Source organism: Physella acuta, unplaced genomic scaffold, assembly GCF_028476545.2.
Source record: "Physella acuta isolate Inbredline_101_S28 unplaced genomic scaffold, ASM2847654v3 ptg000372l, whole genome shotgun sequence".
Lineage (NCBI taxonomy): Eukaryota > Metazoa > Mollusca > Gastropoda > Physidae > Physella > Physella acuta.
The window spans coordinates 335048-356197 of record NW_026731891.1 but is presented as its reverse complement, the minus strand read 5'-3'; the positions used below and the strand labels follow the sequence as shown (position 1 = coordinate 356197).

The window sequence follows — 21150 nt, the reverse complement described above, 5'->3', positions numbered from 1 at the left end:
ATGCTGACAGTGCGGGTCAGCTCGTAGTAAATAAATAAATAAAAATGGTGGCTACTGGCAAGTTTATGCAAATAGTAAAAAAAAAATTTCATAAAAAACATTTTAATAAGCTTTTATGTAATATTGCCCTAAAAAGGAGAAAATAAATTATAGACTACTATTTAAATAACTATAAAGAAAAGCGTGGGTCACTTTAGTATCTATTGGATACCTTTACTAATATTTAGGAAGAGACCCACGCTATAATATATTTTCTCCTTTTAAGTGCATTATTACATAAAAGCTTGTTATTAAAACATTTTTTATGAAAAAATTTTTTTACTACTTTACATGTTTTATTTACAATAGAGTAACATAACTAAAAACCATTGCGTACCTATTGAACATGATGACGCTCTATTGAACGTGATGATGTGTGTCTAATAGCATGGAATAGTTTGATGAGACAGTCTACTAATTTGAACAAAATTTTAATTAATTCATAAAAAATTCATAAAAAATGGACACAAGCGAGAAAAGTCTCAAAGGTATTTGAGAGGTGCATAAATTAATTTTAAAATCTTGCACGGCATAGTTACAATTAATATGGTTATAAAATCCTGTCTGTCTGGTTTTTTTCGGACTTTACTAAAGATTGGACGTATTTTATGTTTTTAATATTTTCGGTAACTAAATAAAAATTTAAAAAAAAGCAAAAACAATTTGGTTTTCACGTGTAATGGCGACATAAACAATGGCATCCTGCTATTGGATAGGCCGACATGAATTTTATTGTACACATTGTAAGCTAAAAATAGAAAACTAGGTCATGGGGTTTTAAATTTGCATTTTTATTTAAAAACTTGATCTGCAAAGTTTTGTAAACAAATAGTTATCGATCACTAAGTTACTGTACAGCCAATCAATATTTGTCTTACGAAAGTGAAACATCCGGTTATAACTTAGGCTTGATGAAAATAAATAGAAATGTAGCCTTAAACTCAACAAATTATTTTCAAGTTCTCTGGATTTGCAACTTTTATAGCATTTATTCTAAAAATATAAAATTTCTAAATTAATTTTAGGCTTAAGTTTTTATTTTTATTTTTTTTTACGGTCTAAATTTAAAAAGCACGTTATTATTCCATGTCAACAACACTATGGAAGGAATCTCGTCAACTCGCTTGTCTCCATTAATCAGGCAACCAATTGAGTCAAATTTAATGTCATGTTGCATTGTCTTCATGTCTTGACCAACGTACGAACTACGTACCGTATCTGTCAGTTAGAAGTGCCTGCAATTTGGCTCGGGCGTTTTGATCTAGACAGACTGACGACAGACTGACGAGGAAGTGAGTTAAATAAAAGCTTGTAAAAGTGGTGGCTACTGGCAAGTTTATGCCAGATGATTTGTTGTACATATATATATATATATGTACATATGTTGAACTCTGGACTAGAACGTTTGTAGAAAAAATTCCCAACAGAATAACCTACATGAAAAACATCTATTTGGCATTTGGTGATTTGAGATGATGATCATATTTGCAAGCAAAAGAAATCTTAAATATTAAAACCTGCTAGATCAAATTATTGTTTTTTAGCGATGATAAAATGATGTCTAATAATAAAGTATAGGAAAATATAAAAACTACCTTCACTAATTAAGTATAGTAGGAAAGTACGAAAACTACCTTTACTGATTAAGTATAGGAAAATACGAAAACTACCTTTACTAATTAAGAATTTAAGCACCTTATAATTGTCTGGTCACATTGATGAACAAACAGTGACCTACACAAGACCTACTTTGTTTTATTAAATCAAGAAGTAAATGTTCAATTTAAGCCCCACTGTCCTGAAAATGTAAATGTTCAATATAAGCCCCACTGTCCTGAAAATGTAAATGTTCAATATAAGCCCCACTGTCCTGGAAATGTAAATGTTCAATATAAGCCCCACTGCCCTGAAAATGTAAATGTTCAATTTAAGCCCCACTGTCCTGAAAATGTAAATGTTCAATATAAGCCCCACTGTCCTGAAAATGTTCAATATAAGCCCCACTGTCCTGAAAATGTAAATGTTCAATATAAGCCCCACTGCCCAGAAAATGTAAATGTTCAATATAAGCCCCACTGCCCAGAAAATGTAAATGTTCAATATAAGCCCCACTGTCCTAAAAATGTAAATGTTCAATATAAGCCCCACTGTCCTGAAAATGTAAATGTTCAATATAAGCCCCACTGCCCAGAAAATGTAAATGTTCAATATAAGCCCCACTGTCCTGAAAATGTTCAATATAAGCCCCACTGTCCTGAAAATGTAAATGTTCAATATAAGCCCCACTGCCCTGAAAATGTTCAATATAAGCCCCACTGCCCTGAAAATGTTCAACCTAAGCCCCACTATTCTGAAAATATGCCCAGAAATAAAGCTCTCTACCCCTGGCTATACTTGTGTTTTTTAGGGGGGAGGGGGGAAGAACCTGAGTTTTTTTTACTGAATGCTCAAGTAAGACCACTGCTACTTTGATGTTAAAAATGTGTATATTTGTTTTGCTTATTTGAGTAGTTATGTTAAAAATGTGTATATTTGTATTGCATATTTGAGTAGTTATGTTAAAAATGTGTATATTTGTTTTGCTTATTTGAGTAGTTATGTTAAAAATGTGTATATTTGTTTTGCTTATTTGAGTAGTTATGTTAAAAATGTGTATATTTGTATTGCATATTTGAGTAGTTATGTTAAAAATGTGTATATTTGTATTGCATATTTGAGTAGTTATTGCATCTTTTTAAAAATTGTTGCATTTGAAGCTGCACGCTGCCATCTGTCAAGCTGAAGATGTGGAACATCTGGGATTGTTGCAAGGGACAGCAATGGTAGAAAGCCTGAAGCAAAGGCTTGTTTCTCTAGCTAGTAACAGTGGTGTCATCACCAGCATACAGAAAGCTGCACAGGCTGCACTACAAAGTGGCTGGTCACTGCTGCTGCCCACTCCAGAAGAAAGAGCCAGAGCTCTGTCATCACTTCTGGCATCTGGAGGTAATCTAGTCACTGGTCACTTCACTTTTACTGGTCAGTTCATTTCCATTGGTCAGTTAACTACCACTGATCAGTTAATTTCTATTGGTCAATTCCACTGGTCAGCCAACTTCCACTGGTCAGTTAACTTCCATTGGTCAGTTAACTTCCATTGGTCAGTTAACTTCCATTGGTCAGTTAACTTCCATTGGTCAGTTAATTGTCACTGATCAATTAACTTCCACTTCTCAATTATCAACTGCAACTGGCAACATGAACTATTTGATCTGGTAATAACATAATTTTTGAATCAGGTCGAGACATGACAGTTATGTCAAGTGGTCAGCGCTTCATGACAGATCTACTGGTCAGTTCCTTAATGGCTGATGGTGGACTTGAAACAGCACTGCATTTGGCCATTAAAGCTGAGGTCAAAGGAATGGATGATTCTAAGGTGATTGGCTAGTTGAACTTGATGGGTACTTTTTGATTGGCTAGTTGATGACTAGGGTACTTTTTGATTGGTTAGTTGATGACAAGGGTACTTTTTGATTGGCTAGTTGATGACAAGGTACTTTTTGATTGGCTAGTTGATGACAAGGGTATGGGTGATTCTAAGGTGATTGGCTAGTTGATGACAGGGTATTTTTTGATTGGCTAGTTGATGACAAGGGTACTTTTTGATTGGCTAGTTGATGACAAGGTACTTTTTGATTGGCTAGTTGATGACAGGGTACTTTTTGATTGGCTAGTTGATGACAAGGGTATGGGTGATTCTAAGGTGATTGGCTAGTTGATGACAGGGTACTTTTTGATTGGCTAGTTGATGACAAGGGTACTTTTTGATTGGCTAGTTGATGACAGGGTACTTTTTGATTGGCTAGTTGATGACAAGGGTACTTTTTGATTGGCTAGTTGATGACAAGGGTACTTTTTGATTGGCTAGTTGATGACAGGGGTACTTTTGATTGGCTAGTTGATGACAAGGGTATGGGTGATTCTAAGGTGATTGGCTAGTTGATGACAAGGGTACTTTTTGATTGGCTAGTTGATGACAGGGGTACTTTTTGATTGGCTAGTTGATGACAAGGGTATGGGTGATCCTAAGGTGATTGGCTAGTTGAACTTGATGACAAGGGTATGGGTGATTCTAAGGTGATTGGCTAGTTGATGACAAGGGTACTTTTTGATTGGCTAGTTGATGACAAGGGTATGGGTGATTCAAAGGTGATTGGCTAGTTGATGACAAGGGTATGGGTGATTCTAAGGTGATTGGCTAGTTGAACTTGATGACAAGGGTACTTTTTGATTTGATGATGACATTGGTACTAACAGCTTATTTTTTTTTAGGAAAAAGAAAGTGATATAAAGATTAAAGAGGACAGCAGCCATGAAAAAATTGGAGAAACAACAATTGAAGTTAAGAGTGATGTCCCTTTGCTAGATGTACAGTTGGGTGATGGCTCTGATGATAGAGAGACAACCATTCCATTGTTACAGTTAGTTCATCAGCTCTTTAGGTAAAGTTTTTGTTAGTTCATCAGCTGTTTAGGTAAAGTTTTTGTTAGTTCATCAGCTCTTTAGGTAAAGTTTTTGTCAGTTCGTCAGCTCTTTGGGTAAAGTTTTTGTTAGTTCATCAGCTCTTTAGGTAAAGTTTTTGCTAGTTCATCAGCTCTTTGGGTAAAGTTTTTGTTAGTTCATCAGCTCTTTAGGTAAAGTTTTTGTTAGTTCATCAGCTCTTTAGGTAAAGTTTTTGTTAGTTCATCAGCTCTTTAGGTAAAGTTTTTGTTAGTTCATCAGCTCTTTAGGTAAAGTTTTTGTTAGTTCATCAGCTCTTTAGGTAAAGTTTTTGTTAGTTCATCAGCTCTTTGGGTAAAGTTTTTGTTAGTTCATCAGCTGTTAGGGAAAATGTTTTTATTTTCAGAAACTCATCTACACACACACTTACAAAGCTTCAAGAGGAAGCCAAATGTGTTGGAATAAAAAACCCAGATTCAGAAACTCCAGAGAACTGTCCATCTCTGGACCTACTTCTACAGTTCCAGAGGCTCTTGGTCTCTAGAATATTCCATAACAAAAGTCTGACAGAGGGATCTGATGATCTTAGAACCAGCAAGGAGGGGCATAATGGTGAAATAGGTGCGGTAGATATTTCTCACATTTGGAAAGTAAAATTGGTGAGGTAGTCAATTAAAAATTGGAAATAATTGTGTGTTTATTGTGAGATTTTTAGTCAAAATTTGATTGACACATTTGAACCATTTTGTACAGGCTATGAAATGCTGGGGGCAGCATCACTTCTGCGCAAGTACTGCAGTTTGCTTGTTGCTCATGTATCCAACATCCTCCCAACTGCTTCCAGTGTTGGAGAAATGAGTACACGTAGCTTTGCCAATGTTTCAGCTGTTCTCTGTAAAGACATTACAGGTAAATAACTCATTTACAGGTAAATAACCCAGTTACAGGTAAATAACTCAGTTACAGGTAAATAACTCATTTACAGGTAAATAACTCAGTTACAGGGGGGTCGTCGTGGTCGAGTCGGTAAAGCTCATGGTTGCTAAACCGAAAAGTCTCGAGTTCGAACCCTCGGGCAGATGAGGCTCGTTAGCTGGGGACAGCCACTCTTCTAGGAGAGACAACTCCAAAATTAAACAACTGCTGCCTTGTAGTTTGTTCTTGGTTGGACAAAGGCTATGGAAGCAAATCCAAAAAGAAAAGCAGGCTGAAATCGGAGTCAATGGCCTCAAAGGCGCATAACCAGTTGACACGTAACGCTTAATTGTGTTGGAGGCGTGGTCGAGTCGGCAAAAAGCTCATGGTTGATAAATTCGAACAAAGTCTCGAGTTCAAAACCCACTGGCAGATAAATCTCGATCACCCTTCAACACTAATAATTAAGAACGAAGAAGAAGAAGAAGAAGACTCAGTTACAGGTAAATAAATCAGGTTCAAGTAAATAAATCAGGTACAGGTAAATAACTCAGTTACAGATAAATAACTCAGTTACAGGTAAATAACTCAGTTACAGGTAAATAACTCAGTTACAGGTAAATAACTCAGTTACAGATAAATAACTCAGTTACAGATAAATAACTCAGTTACAGGTAAATAACTCAGTTACAGATAAATAACTCAGTTACAGATAAATAACTCAGTTACAGGTAAATAAATCAGGTATAGGTAAATAACCCAGTTACAGGTAAATAACTCAGTTACAGATAAATAACTCAGTTACAGGTAAATAACTCAGTTACAGGTAAATAAATCAGTTACAGATAAATAACTCAGTTACAGGTAAATAACTCAGTTACAGGTAAATAACTCAGTTACAGGTAAATAACTCAGTTACAGATAAATAACTCAGTTACAGGTAAATAACTCAGTTACAGGTAAATAACTCAGTTACAGGTAAATAACTCAGTTACAGGTAAATAACTCAGTTACAGATAAATAACTCAGTTACAGATAAATAACTCAGTTACAGGTAAATAACTCAGTTACAGATAAATAACTCAGTTACAGATAAATAACTCAGTTACAGGTAAATAAATCAGGTATAGGTAAATAAATCAGGTCCAAGTAAATAAATCAGGTATAGGTAAATAACTCAGTTACAGGTAAATAACTCAGTTACAGATAAATAACTCAGTTACAGGTAAATAAATCAGGTATAGGTAAATAAATCAGGTCCAAGTAAATAAATCAGGTATAGGTAAATAACTCAGTTACAGGTAAATAAATCAGGTACAAGTAAATAACTCAGTTACAGATAAATAAATCAGGTACCGGAAAATAAATCAGTGACAGAAAAATACCTTAGAAAGTTGAGCTGTTCCATGCTTTGTTTTCTGTAGGGTAGAGCTAAGTTTGATGTATTTCAGGTGTTCCATGCTTTGTTTTCTGTAGGGTAGAGCTAAGTTTGATGTATTTCAGGTGTTCCATGCTTTGTTTTCTGTAGGGTAGAGCTGTTTGATGTATTTCAGGTGTTCCATGCTTTGTTTTCTGTAGGGTAGAGCTAAGTTTGATGTATTTCAGGTGTTCCATGCTTTGTTTTCTGTAGGGTAGAGCTAAGTTTGATGTATTTCAGGTGTTCCATGCTTTGTTTTCTGTAGGGTAGAGCTAAGTTTGATGTATTTCAGGTGTTCCATGCTTTGTTTTCTGTAGGGTAGAGCTAAGTTTGATGTATTTCAGGTGTTCCATGCTTTGTTTTCTGTAGGGTAGAGCTAAGTTTGATGTATTTCAGGTGTTCCATGCTTTGTTTTCTGTAGGGTAGAGCTAAGTTTGATGTATTTCAGGTGTTCTCTTACCTGAGATGGTCACCTGTCTGGTGCTGCTTCAACTGCGCAGTCCGCAGGTGCTGCAGGTATCCAATGCTGCTCAGCTGATGTCTCAACTCTTGGACGAACTCGACTACTTCAACCACCTGGCTCCTGGGACTGACAAGGAAGACACAGAGGATTTGGCCTGGCCTGGTGTATGGAGTAGGTCTTTCATCTCTATATACATGTGACCAACATACATCTCAACTGTCCAACATACATCTCAACTGTCCAACATACAGCTCAACTTGTCTAACATACATCTCAACTTGTCCAACATACATCTCAACTTGTCCAACATACAGTTCAACTTGTCCAACATACAGCTCAACTTGTCCAACATACAGCTCAGCTTGTCCAACATACATCTCAGCTTGTCCAACATACATCTCAGCTTGTCCAACATACATCTCAGCTTGTCCAACATACAGCTCAACTTGTCCAACATACATCTCAACTTGTCCAACATACATCTCAACTTGTCCAACATACATCTCAGCTTGTCCAACATACATCTCAACTTGTCCGACATCTCAACTTGTCCAACATACATCTCAGCTTGTCCAACATACATCTCAGCTTGTCCGACATACACCTCAACTTGTCCAACATACATCTCAACTTGTCCACCATACATCTCAACTTATCCAACATACATCTCAACTTGTCCAACATACTTCTCATACATGTCCAGCATATATCTCAACTTGTCAGACATATATCTCATACATGTCAAATCCTAACCAAACTTGACCCACTCTAGCCAATATGACCTACCCTAACCAAACTTGACCCACTCTAGCCAATATGACCTACCCTAACCAAACTTGACCCACTCTAGCCAATATGACCTACCCTAACCAAACTTGACCCACTCTAGCCAATATGACCTACCCTAACCAAACTTGACCCACTCTAGCCAATATGACCTACCCTAACCAAACTTGACCCACTCTAGCCAATATGACCTACCCTAACCAAACTTGATCTGCCCTATCCAACCTTTGATACTGTAGCAACGACCAAACTTGACCTTCCCTAGCAACCAAACTTGACCTACCCTAGCAACCAAACTTGACCTACCCTAGCAACCAAACTTGACCTACCCTATTGACTACCCTATAGCCCATGTTTGAGCAGACTGTATTATTCTAGGTTACAGCCTTGAGAAATACAGTCTGCATGCAACTGAAGATGTTCAGATGATTCGTAAGGCAGACTTAGAAAATCATAACAGGGATGGAGGCTCATGGGTGGTCATCCATGGGAAGGTTTACAATGTCCAAGCATTTAAGGCACAGGCTCAGTGTGGGGCAGAGACATTCCAAGAGTGGGCAGGTAAGTTCAAGTGCTGGGCAGAGACATCCACTCAAACCTCTCCCCACCACAAAACCTCTCCCCACCACAACACAAAACCATTAGTCAGGATCTCTGTAAAGCATTGATCTTAGATCATTACAATTTTATAACTTACTAGACCACCCGTCATCCTTGGGATAACTGTGGGTTTCGGGGGTCATCCATAAATGTCATCACTTCTATCACATATCGTCACAAAAAAACCAGACCTCACATTCAAAAAGACGTCATACCTCAGATGTTTTTATCTTTTAAAAACACAGATTTTGGCTGAGCATGGGTCTGACCACTCTATCCCTTCTTATGCTCTACTTCACCTGCCCAGTGTGTGTCCCCCCCCCCCCCCCCCCCAACTCAGACATGTTTTTGTCTTTTAAAACTCTGATTTCGGCTGAGCATGGGTCTGACCACATTATCCCTTCATATGCTGATGGCACAAGTGAACTCTACACCTACCCAACTCTACTTCTCCTGCGAAGTGTCCCGCCAAGTCTCAGACATGTTTTTATCATTTAAAAAAAAAAAGATTTCGGCCTAGCATGGCTCTGACCACACTATCCCTTCATATGCTGAGGACAAAGAAACAGGTGAATCACCTGCCCTGTATCCCGCCAAGTTCCGATAGGCAACTTTATCATTAATATCTAAAAAAAAATTGAAAAAAAACAATTTAAGATTGACATGAAGTGTCTCGAAACCATGCCACCAACATGGTAGCCTATTATACTAACATCTTAGCTATCTAGGCTCTTCATATTAGAGAAGTATTTACTGCTATATTTATATTTTGACTTATCTGCGTAAGAAACTTGATTTACGCGAATAGGCCCTAGTATTATTTCAAATTAAATTTGATCCAAAATTAAATTAGCCAATTTCATAACTAAACAAACAAAGATTTATATAAAATAATGAAGGTCTGAAATAGTTTAGTATAGAAACTCATTTTTATCTAGATCTAGAATCTAGGTAGAGTTATCTAGATCTAGATTTTACGACTTGCTTGGTTTCAGTCTAGTCTTTCCGTAGTCCTAGATCTAGAACCTAGATAGATAAATCCCATGTATTCATGAATTAGATGATCTGTGAAGCTAAAAAGCAAATAGTTATATGAAATACTAGCGTACACGTCCCCCGCGCGTTGCTGCTGCGATAGTAGAAAGTCTGATGAAATATATTAGAAGGATTTCAGCAATGCGTTACCAATCATATGTTCTTAGAAGCGTGACCTTGTTTTCTAAAACTGTGTCATTTAAATGTAAACGATGCCTCCGCTTGGATCATAATTATCGGGACACGGGTTTACCTACACGCAAATGAAATCCTTGAATGTTCGTTAATTATGAGGTAGAACAGACAAATCAAAAGTGTTTTTTAAAATTTACATTTTTTGTTGTTGGAGTGTTATAAACATCAGTGTGACTGATGCAATTTGTTAGCGTTACTAATGGGATATTATTAGAAGCATGATCTCAATTTCTGGTTGGATCGTCTAAAAGTAGATGCTAATTGCATCTTTCGCAAAGTGACGAAACTGTACAGTGGATTTTCTCACGTTACAAAGTTATTTTTAGAAGTGTGACTTTATTTTTATTTGAGTTTCCCTTCTAAACTTAATTTTTTATGTAAATATTTACATTATTTTGAGAACTGTAGGCTTTGGAATTTTTGGATATTTTATGGACAATAGGAAACAACCCAGTGTTAATAATCTAACCTTGGTTAATTTTCCTGATTATTAAAAAGAAAACGTAGTACAGGGCCCTCAGCAGCCCGCGTGACCATTTGGGGTCCGAAACTGACATTTTTGTTTGCAGCCAGATCGCACCCTACCAGCGCGCGGCTGACACGCATGATTCAATTTAGTGAGCGACCGTAACGGCCCATCTTATCCATTATCTACCCCACTGTTTAGAACAAAGGTAGGTGCCATTGCGCTCACGGAAAAGCCCAGGGCGCCAAATTGAACCCTGCAGGGCGCCGAGGGACGCGCCTGATTCGATATAGTCAATGATTATTGTTGCCCATCGTGTCTTAAGTGTATAGACTTTTTCAATAAACATAGGCGCCATAGTGCTCGCAGGGGAGCCCAGGGTCGTGCAATCTACAGGGTGCCGACGGTTGCGCCTCTTGAAGTTTTTACGCTGAGTATAGTATTACTCCTTACCCGCTATGCAAGGTGCACGATTAGCGGATGCCACATGCTCTGGAAATCTGGGCGCCAAATTGTGTTTTGATGAAAATCACACCCTTGCAGGCGCAACTCATATCATATTTTCATTATTTTGTTCACAGAAACCTTCTTGGGAGTATTCTCATCCCCTGATGAAAGGTGTCGAATCACATCTTTAATTTTTTATATACCGCAATATAGAGAAAAAATCTAACCCCCCTTGGCACCACCCCCGGAAATTTGAAAATGTTTTTTGCGCAGAAACCTCCCCAGGAGTATCCTCAACATCTTCCCAAAGTTTGATGGCGATCGTGTGAACGGTGTCACTGCAATTCACTTTTATTATTTTTATATACCGTATATAGAGAAAACTTGCACCCTCCCGTGGCGCCGCCCTTGCAAAATTAAAAATATTTTTTTTACAGAACCCTTCCCGAGAGTGTTCTAATCAACTCACCAAAGTTTCATGCCTATTGGATGAACGGTGTCAAACCAAAATCGACTTTTATTTTTATATACCATACATAGAGAAAAAACAAATCGCACCCTGCCGAATTTGAAAATTTTTTTCCCGCAGAAACCTCCCCAGTAATATTCTTAACAACTTCTCAAAAGTTTCATGGCGATGTGATAAGAGGTGTGATAATGCATAAAAGACACACACACACACACACACACACACACACACACACACACATACATTGCTTTATATATATATATATATAGATAGATAGATAGACAGACAGACAGACAGACAGACAGACAGACAGACAGACAGACAGACAGACAGACAGACAGACAGACAGACAGACAGATAGATAGATAGATAGATAGATAAGATAGATAGATAAGATAGATAAGATAGATAAGATAGATAAGATAGATAAGATAGATAGATAGATAGATAGATAGATAGATAGATAGATAGATACATAGATACATAGATACATAGATAGATAAGATAGATAGATAAGATAGATAGATAAGATAAGATAGATAAGATAAGATAGATAAGATAAGATAGATAGATAAGATAGATAGATAAGATAGATAGATAAGATAGATAGATAAGATAGATAGATAAGATAGATAGATAAGATAGATAGATAAGATAGATAGATAAGATAGATAGATAAGATAGATAGATACGATAGATAGATACGATAGATAGATACGATAGATAGATAAGATAGATAGATAAGATAGATAGATAAGATAGATAGATAAGATAGATAGATAAGATAGATAGATAAGATAGATAGATAAGATAGATAGATAAGATAGATAGATAAGATAGATAGATAAGATAGATAGATAAGATAGATAGATAAGATAGATAGATAAGATAGATAGATAAGATAGATAGATAAGATAGATAGATAAGATAGATAGATAAGATAGATAGATAAGATAGATAGATAAGATAGATAGATAAGATAGATAGATAAGATAGATAGATAAGATAGATAGATAAGATAGATAGATAAGATAGATAAGATAAGATAGATAAGATAAGATAGATAAGATAGATAAGATAAGATAGATAAGATAAGATAGATAAGATAAGATAGATAAGATAAGATAGATAAGATAAGATAAGATAGATAAGATAAGATAGATAAGATAGATAAGATAGATAAGATAGATAAGATAGATAAGATAGATAAGATAGATAAGATAGATAAGATAGATAAGATAGATAAGATAGATAAGATAGATTAGATAGATTAGATAAGATAGATAAGATTAGATTAGATTTAGATTAGAATTAGATTAGAATTAGATTAGATTAGATAGATAGAAGATTTAAGGACTAAAATAGTTTAATAAAGAAACTCAATAATTTATTATGATTTTATAATGGTTTTTATTTTCAACTAATTAATTTTGGTTTGACCTAGATTCTAGATTTTAGATCTAAGATTGACTTTCCATTCCTCTGACAAGTGATCTGTAGATCTAGAGACATTTAGTGTATACTCAAATTAGAAGAACTGTTGAAAATTTATAATAGTGTTGGAACCTAATAAAAATAGCAAAAGGACGTATCTTTAAAGCTATACCCTACAGAAAGTTAGCTTTATAATGCGTTAAACTTTTGAATGGGCACCAAAATCTTTGATGGAAGCCGCCATTATTGTTATAAAAAGTAAATAAATCATATAACGTCACTATAAGTAAATTAATTATTGTCTTTAAATAAATGTGTGATTAACAGTTTGGTCAAAAAGAACATTGTTCTCTACCTAAATACGTATTTTACAGCTCTATACATAGTGCACATTCTCTCCTCTAACCAAACAAACAAACAAAAAAATAAATATACTAACATGTAAACTTGAGTTTAAGTAGTATATAGATATATAGACTAATGTGAATTTCTTAGACATATTTTTGTTATCATCCTATAGATGAGTTATATGGGTTGTCATCCTATAGATGAGTTTTATAAGGCTATTATCATTTTCTCTAGGACGTGATGCATCTTTGGCGTTTGAAACTGCTCACCATTCTGATGAAGCCAGAGATTTGATGAACTGCTTTTATGTTGGACAATACATTGATGTAAGCTATGTTGGACATGATGAATGATGTGTTGGACAGGATGAATAATGTGTTGGACATGATGAATGATGTGTTGGACATGATGAATGATGTGTTGGACATGATGAATGATGTGTTGGACATGATGAATGATGTGTTGGACATGATGAATGATGTGTTGGACATGATGAATGATGTGTTGGACATGATGAATGATGTGTTGGACATGATGAATGATGTGTTGGACATGATGAATGATGTGTTGGACATGATGAATGATGTGTTGGACATGTTGAATGATGTGTGGGACATGATGAATGATGTGTGGGATATGATGAATGATGTGTTGGACATGATGAATGATGTGTTGGACATGATGAATGATGTGTTGGACATGATGAATGATGTGTTGGACATGATGAATGATGTGTTGGACATGATGAATGATGTGTTGGACATGATGAATGATGTGTTGGACATGATGAATGATGTGTTGGACAGGATGAATGATGTGTGGGACATGATGAATGATGTGTGGGACATGATGAATGATGTGTTGGACATGATGAATGATGTGTTGGACATGATGTAATCTGAAGAAGCTAATAAGAGAGGTACTTTTTGCAGCCAGAGAAAGATGGTGTCCAGAGTCCAGGGACAGGGTCAATGTCCTCACCACTGATAGACACAGAGAGAAGTCTGGCCATTTTACTGGGGCTAAGTGCTGCCCAACAGGTCAGTAGCATCACTGCTACCCTAACACTGCAACCCTAACACTGCTACCCTAACACTGCTACCCCTAACACTGCCACCCCTAACACTGCTACCCCTAACACTGCTACCCTAACACTGCTACCCCTAACACTGCTACCCTAACACTGCTACCCTAACACTGCTACCCTAACACTGCTACCCCTAACACTGCTACCCTAACATTACTACCCCTAACATTACTACCCCTAACACTGCTACCCCTAACACTGCTACCCTAACACTGCTACCCTAACACTGCTACCCTAACACTGCTACCCTAACACTGCTACCCTAACACTGCTACCCCTAACACTGCTACCCTAACATTACTACCCCTAACACTGCCACCCCTAACACTGCTACCCTAACACTGCTACCCTAACACTGCTACCCTAACACTGCTACCCTAACACTGCCACCCCTAACATTACTACCCCTAACACTGCTACCCCTAACACCGCTACCCCTAACACCGCCACCCCTAACACTGATACCCCTAACACTGATACCCCTAACACCGCCACCTCTAACATTGCCACCTCTAACACTGCCACCTCTAACATTGCCACCTCTAACACTGATACCCCTAACACTGATACCCCTAACACCGCCACCCCTAACATTGCCACCCCTAACACTGATACCCCTAACAATGATACCCCTAACACTGATACCCCTAACACTGATACCCCTAAATAAAATTCAAGATAGCCACCATCACCATGGAAATTGCAGGAAATTTTTGGCCATTTTTAAATTTTTAGACAACTCTTTGAATTGTAAGTAAATGCTAAATATGATAGCATTTGGTTTAGAAATAAACATTTTGGCTAATTGAGTTTTCATCACCAGCCAGTGGCATAGCTAGGATTTTAGGGCCCCTATGCAAAAAGTATCAGTTGGTCCCTTCTTCAGCCTTTAGGCTAAAATGGCTTTAAACGAAGAAATCAACTGCTACTTAAAACTTATTGTCAAAACTAGTTTGTATCCAGCTAAAATAATAAAAGATTAGTGACAGTTAAAAAGTAGTGTCCAGCGCTCGTTAAAACGAATATAGGAGCTTTAGTGCTCATGGGGGAGCCCGAGTGCAGCAGGTTACACGACCGCGGGGGCGCCGGATGTGCTATTTGATAGCTGAATCAAGAAGCTTACCCGCTGCCCTGCACACCCAAACCACGGACGCAATGTAGCCGCTGATAAAAATTTAATGGCAGAAACCTTCCCAAAAGCCAGAGTTTCTTTCAGGCACCTTTTCAGAACAATGTCTTCCCAAATTTTCTTGGCGATTGGGTGAAAATAGAAAACGTATAGTGTTTGTAGCGCCTGCCATATTGATTAACAATTAGTTAAATCAAGAAATGAAAAGTGATTAAGGTAAAAATTAGTACAAATACATTGACAAATGTTGGACTTTTCTTGTTGTGAAAACACTGTCCATGTTTGCACCACTATGTGGCAACTCTTGTGGTGTTATTAATACCCCCCCCCCCCCCCACTGAATCCCACTGCATGTACAGTAAGAAAGCAATACGTGGCCTTTTTGTTGGAACTAAAAATTAAAAATGTATTTCTACAGTAGAAAAGAAACTGGATTTTTATTTTATTTTTACAACTATTTATATAAAACAAATATTAAAATTCCAATGTAAAAGTTTAAAAAATTTTTTAAGATGGAAAAGGGCCCCTATGTGCCTTGGCCCCCTATGCCTTGCTTATGCCAGCTTTACGGTAGCTACGCCACTGTCACCAGCCCATACTCTAAGATATACTAATTATTTTGCTCAACAAATTCTTGATGTTATTATTAATTTTTCTGCCTTACAATACACATGACCCTAAATAAAACTTGAAGTAAGAATTATGAGGTCTACTACATTTTTGTGAACATCCACATGGGCTGGTAGAACCTATATTGAGAGAGTTGTTTCCCTGTACATTTTTGTGAACATCCACATGGGCTGGTTGAACCTATATTGAGAGAGTTGTTTCCCTGTACATTTTTGTGAACATCCACATGGGCTGGTTGAACCTATATTGAGAGAGTTGTTTCCCTGTACATTTTTGTGAACACCCACATGGGCTGGTTGAACCTATATTGAGAGAGTTGTTTCCCTGTACATTTTTGTGAACATCCACATGGGCTGGTTGAACCTATATTGAGAGAGTTGTTTCCCTGTACATTTTTGTGAACATCCACATGGGCTGGTTGAACCTATATTAAGAGAATTGTTTCCCTGGCAGGTTAGAAGCACAGAACTATCTCTGGATGAAGAAGAGAGCAAACAGTGGTTGCAAGCTGAGTTCTTCACTGGAGGTCTGCAGCTCCTTAGCCAAGGGGGGTATGATGAGGAGAAAGGGGAAAGCAGGAGTGCTAGTAGCTGCAACACACCAGGTCAGCATATTTTGTTACAGGTGTGAAGATTTACTGGTCAGTTACAGGTGGGAAGATTTAGTGGTCAATTACAGGTGTGGAGATTTAGTGGTCAATTACACATACTTAAAAATGTGTGTATTCCCCACTTGAAGATGCTGCACCTACTTATGAATGTGGGTAGTCCCCACTTGAAGGTGCCACACCAACTTATGAATGTGTGTATTCCCCACTTGAAGGTGCCGCACCTACTTATGAATGTGTGTATTCCCCACTTGAAGGTGCCACACCTACTTATGAATGTGTGTATTCCCCACTTGAAGGTGCCACACCAACTCATGAATGTGTGTATTCCCCACTTGAAGGTGCCACACCAACTCATGAATGTGTGTATTCCCCACTTGAAGGTGCCGCACCTACTTATGAATGTGTGTATTCCCCACTTGAAGGTGCCACACCTACTTATGAATGTGTGTATTCCCCACTTGAAGGTGCCACACCTACTTATGAATGTGTGTATTCCCCACTTGAAGGTGCCACACCTACTTATGAATGTGTGTATTCCCCACTTGAAGGTGCTACACCTACTTATGAATGTGTGTATTCCCCACTTGAAGGTGCCACACCTACTTATGAATGTGTGTATTCCCCACTTGAAGGTTCCACACCTACTTATGAATGTGTGTATTCCCCACTTGAAGGTGCCACACCTACTTATGAATGTGTGTATTCCCCACTTGAAGGTGCCACACCAACTCATGAACAAGCGAATGTGCCCCAGAGTGTCATTGATAAAGAGAGAAGATTGGAAGCTGAGCAGGCCAATACAGACACAGCTCAAACCTTTCTGAGTGCTCTGGCAGAGTCTAGAACTCAAGACTCCACTGTTAAGGTCAGCCATCTTGTCCTTAGCCTTTGTTAGGCTAACCTGGTGGAAATATTGTTAGTCATTGAGCTTGAATAAGTTTTTCTTTTGTGGCCAGATGTTCCTGAGCCTGGTGGAGACTTACTGCAGGACACACCATCTGCTCTTCCCATTTGACTTCCCATCTGATCATCCCATAGAGGAAGTTGGGAGGTTTGTGCTGGCGCATTGTACCTCTGTAGTCTATGCTACCTCTGTAGTCTGTGCTACCTCAGTAGTCTATGCTACCTCAGTAGTCTATGCTACCTCAGTAGTCTGTGCTACCTCTGTAGTCTATGTTACCTCTGTAGTCTATGCTACCTCTGTAGTCTATGCTACCTCTGTAGTCTATGCTACCTCTGTAGTCTGTGTAGTCTATGCTACCTCTGTAGTCTATGCTACCTCTGTAGTCTATGCTACCTCTGTAGTCTGTGCTACCTCTGTAGTCTATGCTACCTCTGTAGTATGTGTAGTCTATGCTTCCTCTGTAGTCTATGCTACCTCTGTAGTCTATGCTACCTCTGTAGTCTATGCTACCTCTGTAGTCTATGCTACCTCTGTAGTCTATGCTACCTCTGTAGTCTATGCTACCTCTGTAGTTTGTGTAGTCTATGCTACCTCTGTAGTCTGTTCTACGTCATTAGTCTATGCTACCTCTGTAGTCTATGCTACCTCTGTAGTCTATGCTACCTCTGTATTCTATGCTACCTCAGTAGTCTATGCTACCTCTGTAGTCTATGCTACCTCTGTAGTCTATGCTACCTCTGTATTCTATGCTACCTCAGTAGTCTATGCTACCTCAGTAGTCTATGCTACCTCTGTAGTCTATGCTACCTCTGTAGTCTATGCTACCTCTGTATTCTATGCTACCTCAGTAGTCTATGCTACCTCAGTAGTCTATGTTACCTCTGTAGTCTATGCTACCTCTGTATTCTATGCTACCTCAGTAGTCTATGCTACCTTAGTAGTCTATGTTACCTCTGTAGTCTATGCTACCTCTGTATTCTATGCTACCTCTGTATTCTATGCTACCTCAGTAGTCTATGCTACCTCTGTAGTCTATGCTACCTCTGTAGTCTATGCTACCTCTGTATTCTATGCTACCTCAGTAGTCTATGCTACCTCTGTAGTCTATGCTACCTCTGTATTCTATGCTACCTCTGTATTCTATGCTACCTCAGTAGTCTATGCTACCTCAGTAGTCTATGTTACCTCTGTAGTCTATGCTACCTCAGTAGTCTGTTCTATGTTATTAGTCTATGCTACCTTATTGTGCTATAATGACCTCTATGATTGTAAACAAAGCTCTTTGACTGTAGTTTAAGCTAAGTAATTGTAGCTTAAGCTCTGAGATTGTAGATTAAGCTCTGTGATTGTAGATTAAGCTCTGTGATTGTAGATTAAGCTATGTGATTGTAGCTTAAGCTCTGTGATGAAATATTAAGCTCTGTAATTGTAGATTACTACTGGCTGTCCTACTGAAACACTGTGACCTGGGCTATGTGGTGCTGAGTTTGGTAGAGAGTGGACAAAGTGGGAGCAAGCTGGCCATGCCCAAATCAATGGCAGAGTTGTGTAGAGTTGTATGTCAGACCAAACGCTCACTCATAAAGGTAGGTTGTTGTCAGACCAAACGCTCACTCATAAAGGTAGGTTTATGTCAGACCAAACACTCACTCATAAAGGTAGGTTGTTGTCAGACCAAACGCTCACTCATAAAGGTAGGTTTTTGTCAGACCAAACACTCACTCATAAAGGTAGGTTTATGTCAGACCAAACACTCACTCATAAAGGTAGGTTTTTGTCAGACCAAACGCTCACTCATAAAGGTAGGTTTATGTCAGACCAAACACTCACTCATAAAGGTAGGTTTTTGTCAGACCAAACGCTCACTCATAAAGGTAGGTTTTTGTCAACTCACACATAAAGGTAGGTTTATGTCAGACCAAACGCTCACTCATAAAGGTAGGTTTTTGTCAGACCAAACGCTCACTCATAAAGGTAGGTTTATGTCAGACCAAACGCTCACTCATAAAGGTAGGTTTATGTCAGACCAAACACACTCATAAAGGTAGGTTTTTGTCAACTCACACATAAAGGTAGGTTTATGTCAGACCAAACACTCACTCATAAAGGTAGGTTTATGTGAGACCAAACACTCACTCATAAAGGTAGGTTTATGTCAGACCAAACACTCACTCATAAAGGTAGGTTTATGTCAGACCAAACACTCACTCATAAAGATAGGTTTGTCAGACCAAACACTCACTCATAAAGGTAGGTTTATGTCAGACCAAACACTCACTCATAAAGGTAGGTTTGTCAGACCAAACACTCACTCATAAAGGTAGGTTTTTGTCATAGCTCAACTCACACATAGGTAGGTTTTTGTCATCGATCCTGAGGAATATGTAGACCAACCTATGTCCACACATACTTCTGCCAAGGACCTAGGTAGGTAGGTGTGGACATTGGTAGGTGTGGACATAGGTAGGTGTGGACATAGGTAGGTGTGGACATTGGTAGGTGTGGACATAGGTAGGTGTGGACATTGGTAGGTGTGGACATAGGTAGGTGTGGACATTGGTAGGTGTGGACATTGGTAGGTGTGGACATTGGTAGGTGTGGACATTGGTAGGTGTGGACATTGGTAGGTGTGGACATTGGTAGGTGTGGACATTGAGATAGTAGTGTAAAGATCTTGTCCCCTGGCCCACCAAGATAGTAGTGTAAAGATCTTGTCCCCTGGCCCACCAAGATAGTAATGTAAAGATCTTGTCCCCTGGCCCACCAAGATAGTAGTGTAAAGATCTTGTCCCCAGGCCCACCAAGATAGTAGTGTAAAGATCTTGTCCCCAGGCCCACCAAGATAATAAAGATCTTGTCCCCTGGCCCACCACGATAGTAGTGTAAAGATCTTGTCCCCAGGCCCACCAAGATAGTAGTGTAAAGATCTTGTCCCCAGGCCCACCAAGATAGTAGTGTAAAGATCTTGTCCCCTGGCCCACCAAGATAATAAAGATCTTGTCCCCTGGCCCACCAAGATAATAAAGATCTTGTCCCCAGGCCCACCAAGATAGTAGTGTAAAGATCTTGTCCCCTGGCCCACCAAGATAGTAGTGTAAAGATCTTGTCCCCAGGCCCACCAAGATAATAAAGATCTTGTCCCCAGGCCCACCAAGATAATAAAGATCTTGTCCCCTGGCCCACCAAGATAATAAAGATCTTGTCCCCAGGCCCACCAAGATAGTAGTGTAAAGATCTTGTCCCCAGGCCCACCAAGATAATAAAGATCTTGTCCCCAGGCCCACCAAGATAGTAGTGTAAAGATCTTGTCCCCAGGCCCACCAAGATAGTAGTGTAAAGATCTTGTCCCCAGGCCCACCAAGATAATAAAGATCTTGTCCCCAGGCCCACCAAGATAGTAGTGTAAAGATCTTGTCCCCAGGCCCACCAAGATAGTAGTGTAAAGATCTTGTCCCCAGGCCCACCAAGATAATAAAGATCTTGTCCCCTGGCCCACCAAGATAGTAGTGTAAAGATCTTGTCCCCAGGCCCACCAAGATAGTAGTGTAAAGATCTTGTCCCCAGGCCCACCAAGATAGTAGTGTAAAGATCTTGTCCCCTGGCCCACCAAGATAATAAAGATCTTGTCCCCTGGCCCACCAAGATAATAAAGATCTTGTCCCCAGGCCCACCAAGATAGTAGTGTAAAGATCTT

General features: G+C 38.6%; 1 protein-coding gene across 5 annotated transcripts in view; it reads left to right on the top strand.

Annotated features, from left to right (window-relative positions):
* Positions 1-21150, top strand: part of LOC131941744 (E3 ubiquitin-protein ligase HERC2) — a 216560-nt gene that overhangs the window by 90629 nt on the left and 104781 nt on the right. For all 5 annotated transcript variants that reach the window (XM_059301211.1, XM_059301212.1, XM_059301209.1 and 2 more), the window contains 13 exons: positions 2796-3024; positions 3318-3457; positions 4354-4523; positions 4928-5142; positions 5275-5430; positions 7302-7487; positions 8481-8663; positions 13331-13422; positions 14029-14136; positions 16396-16546; positions 17269-17417; positions 17509-17603; positions 18889-19042. In XM_059301211.1, coding sequence (XP_059157194.1) covers positions 2796-3024; positions 3318-3457; positions 4354-4523; positions 4928-5142; positions 5275-5430; positions 7302-7487; positions 8481-8663; positions 13331-13422; positions 14029-14136; positions 16396-16546; positions 17269-17417; positions 17509-17603; positions 18889-19042 — 2028 coding nt within the window. The remainder of the gene's footprint in view (positions 1-2795; positions 3025-3317; positions 3458-4353; positions 4524-4927; positions 5143-5274; positions 5431-7301; positions 7488-8480; positions 8664-13330; positions 13423-14028; positions 14137-16395; positions 16547-17268; positions 17418-17508; positions 17604-18888; positions 19043-21150) is intronic.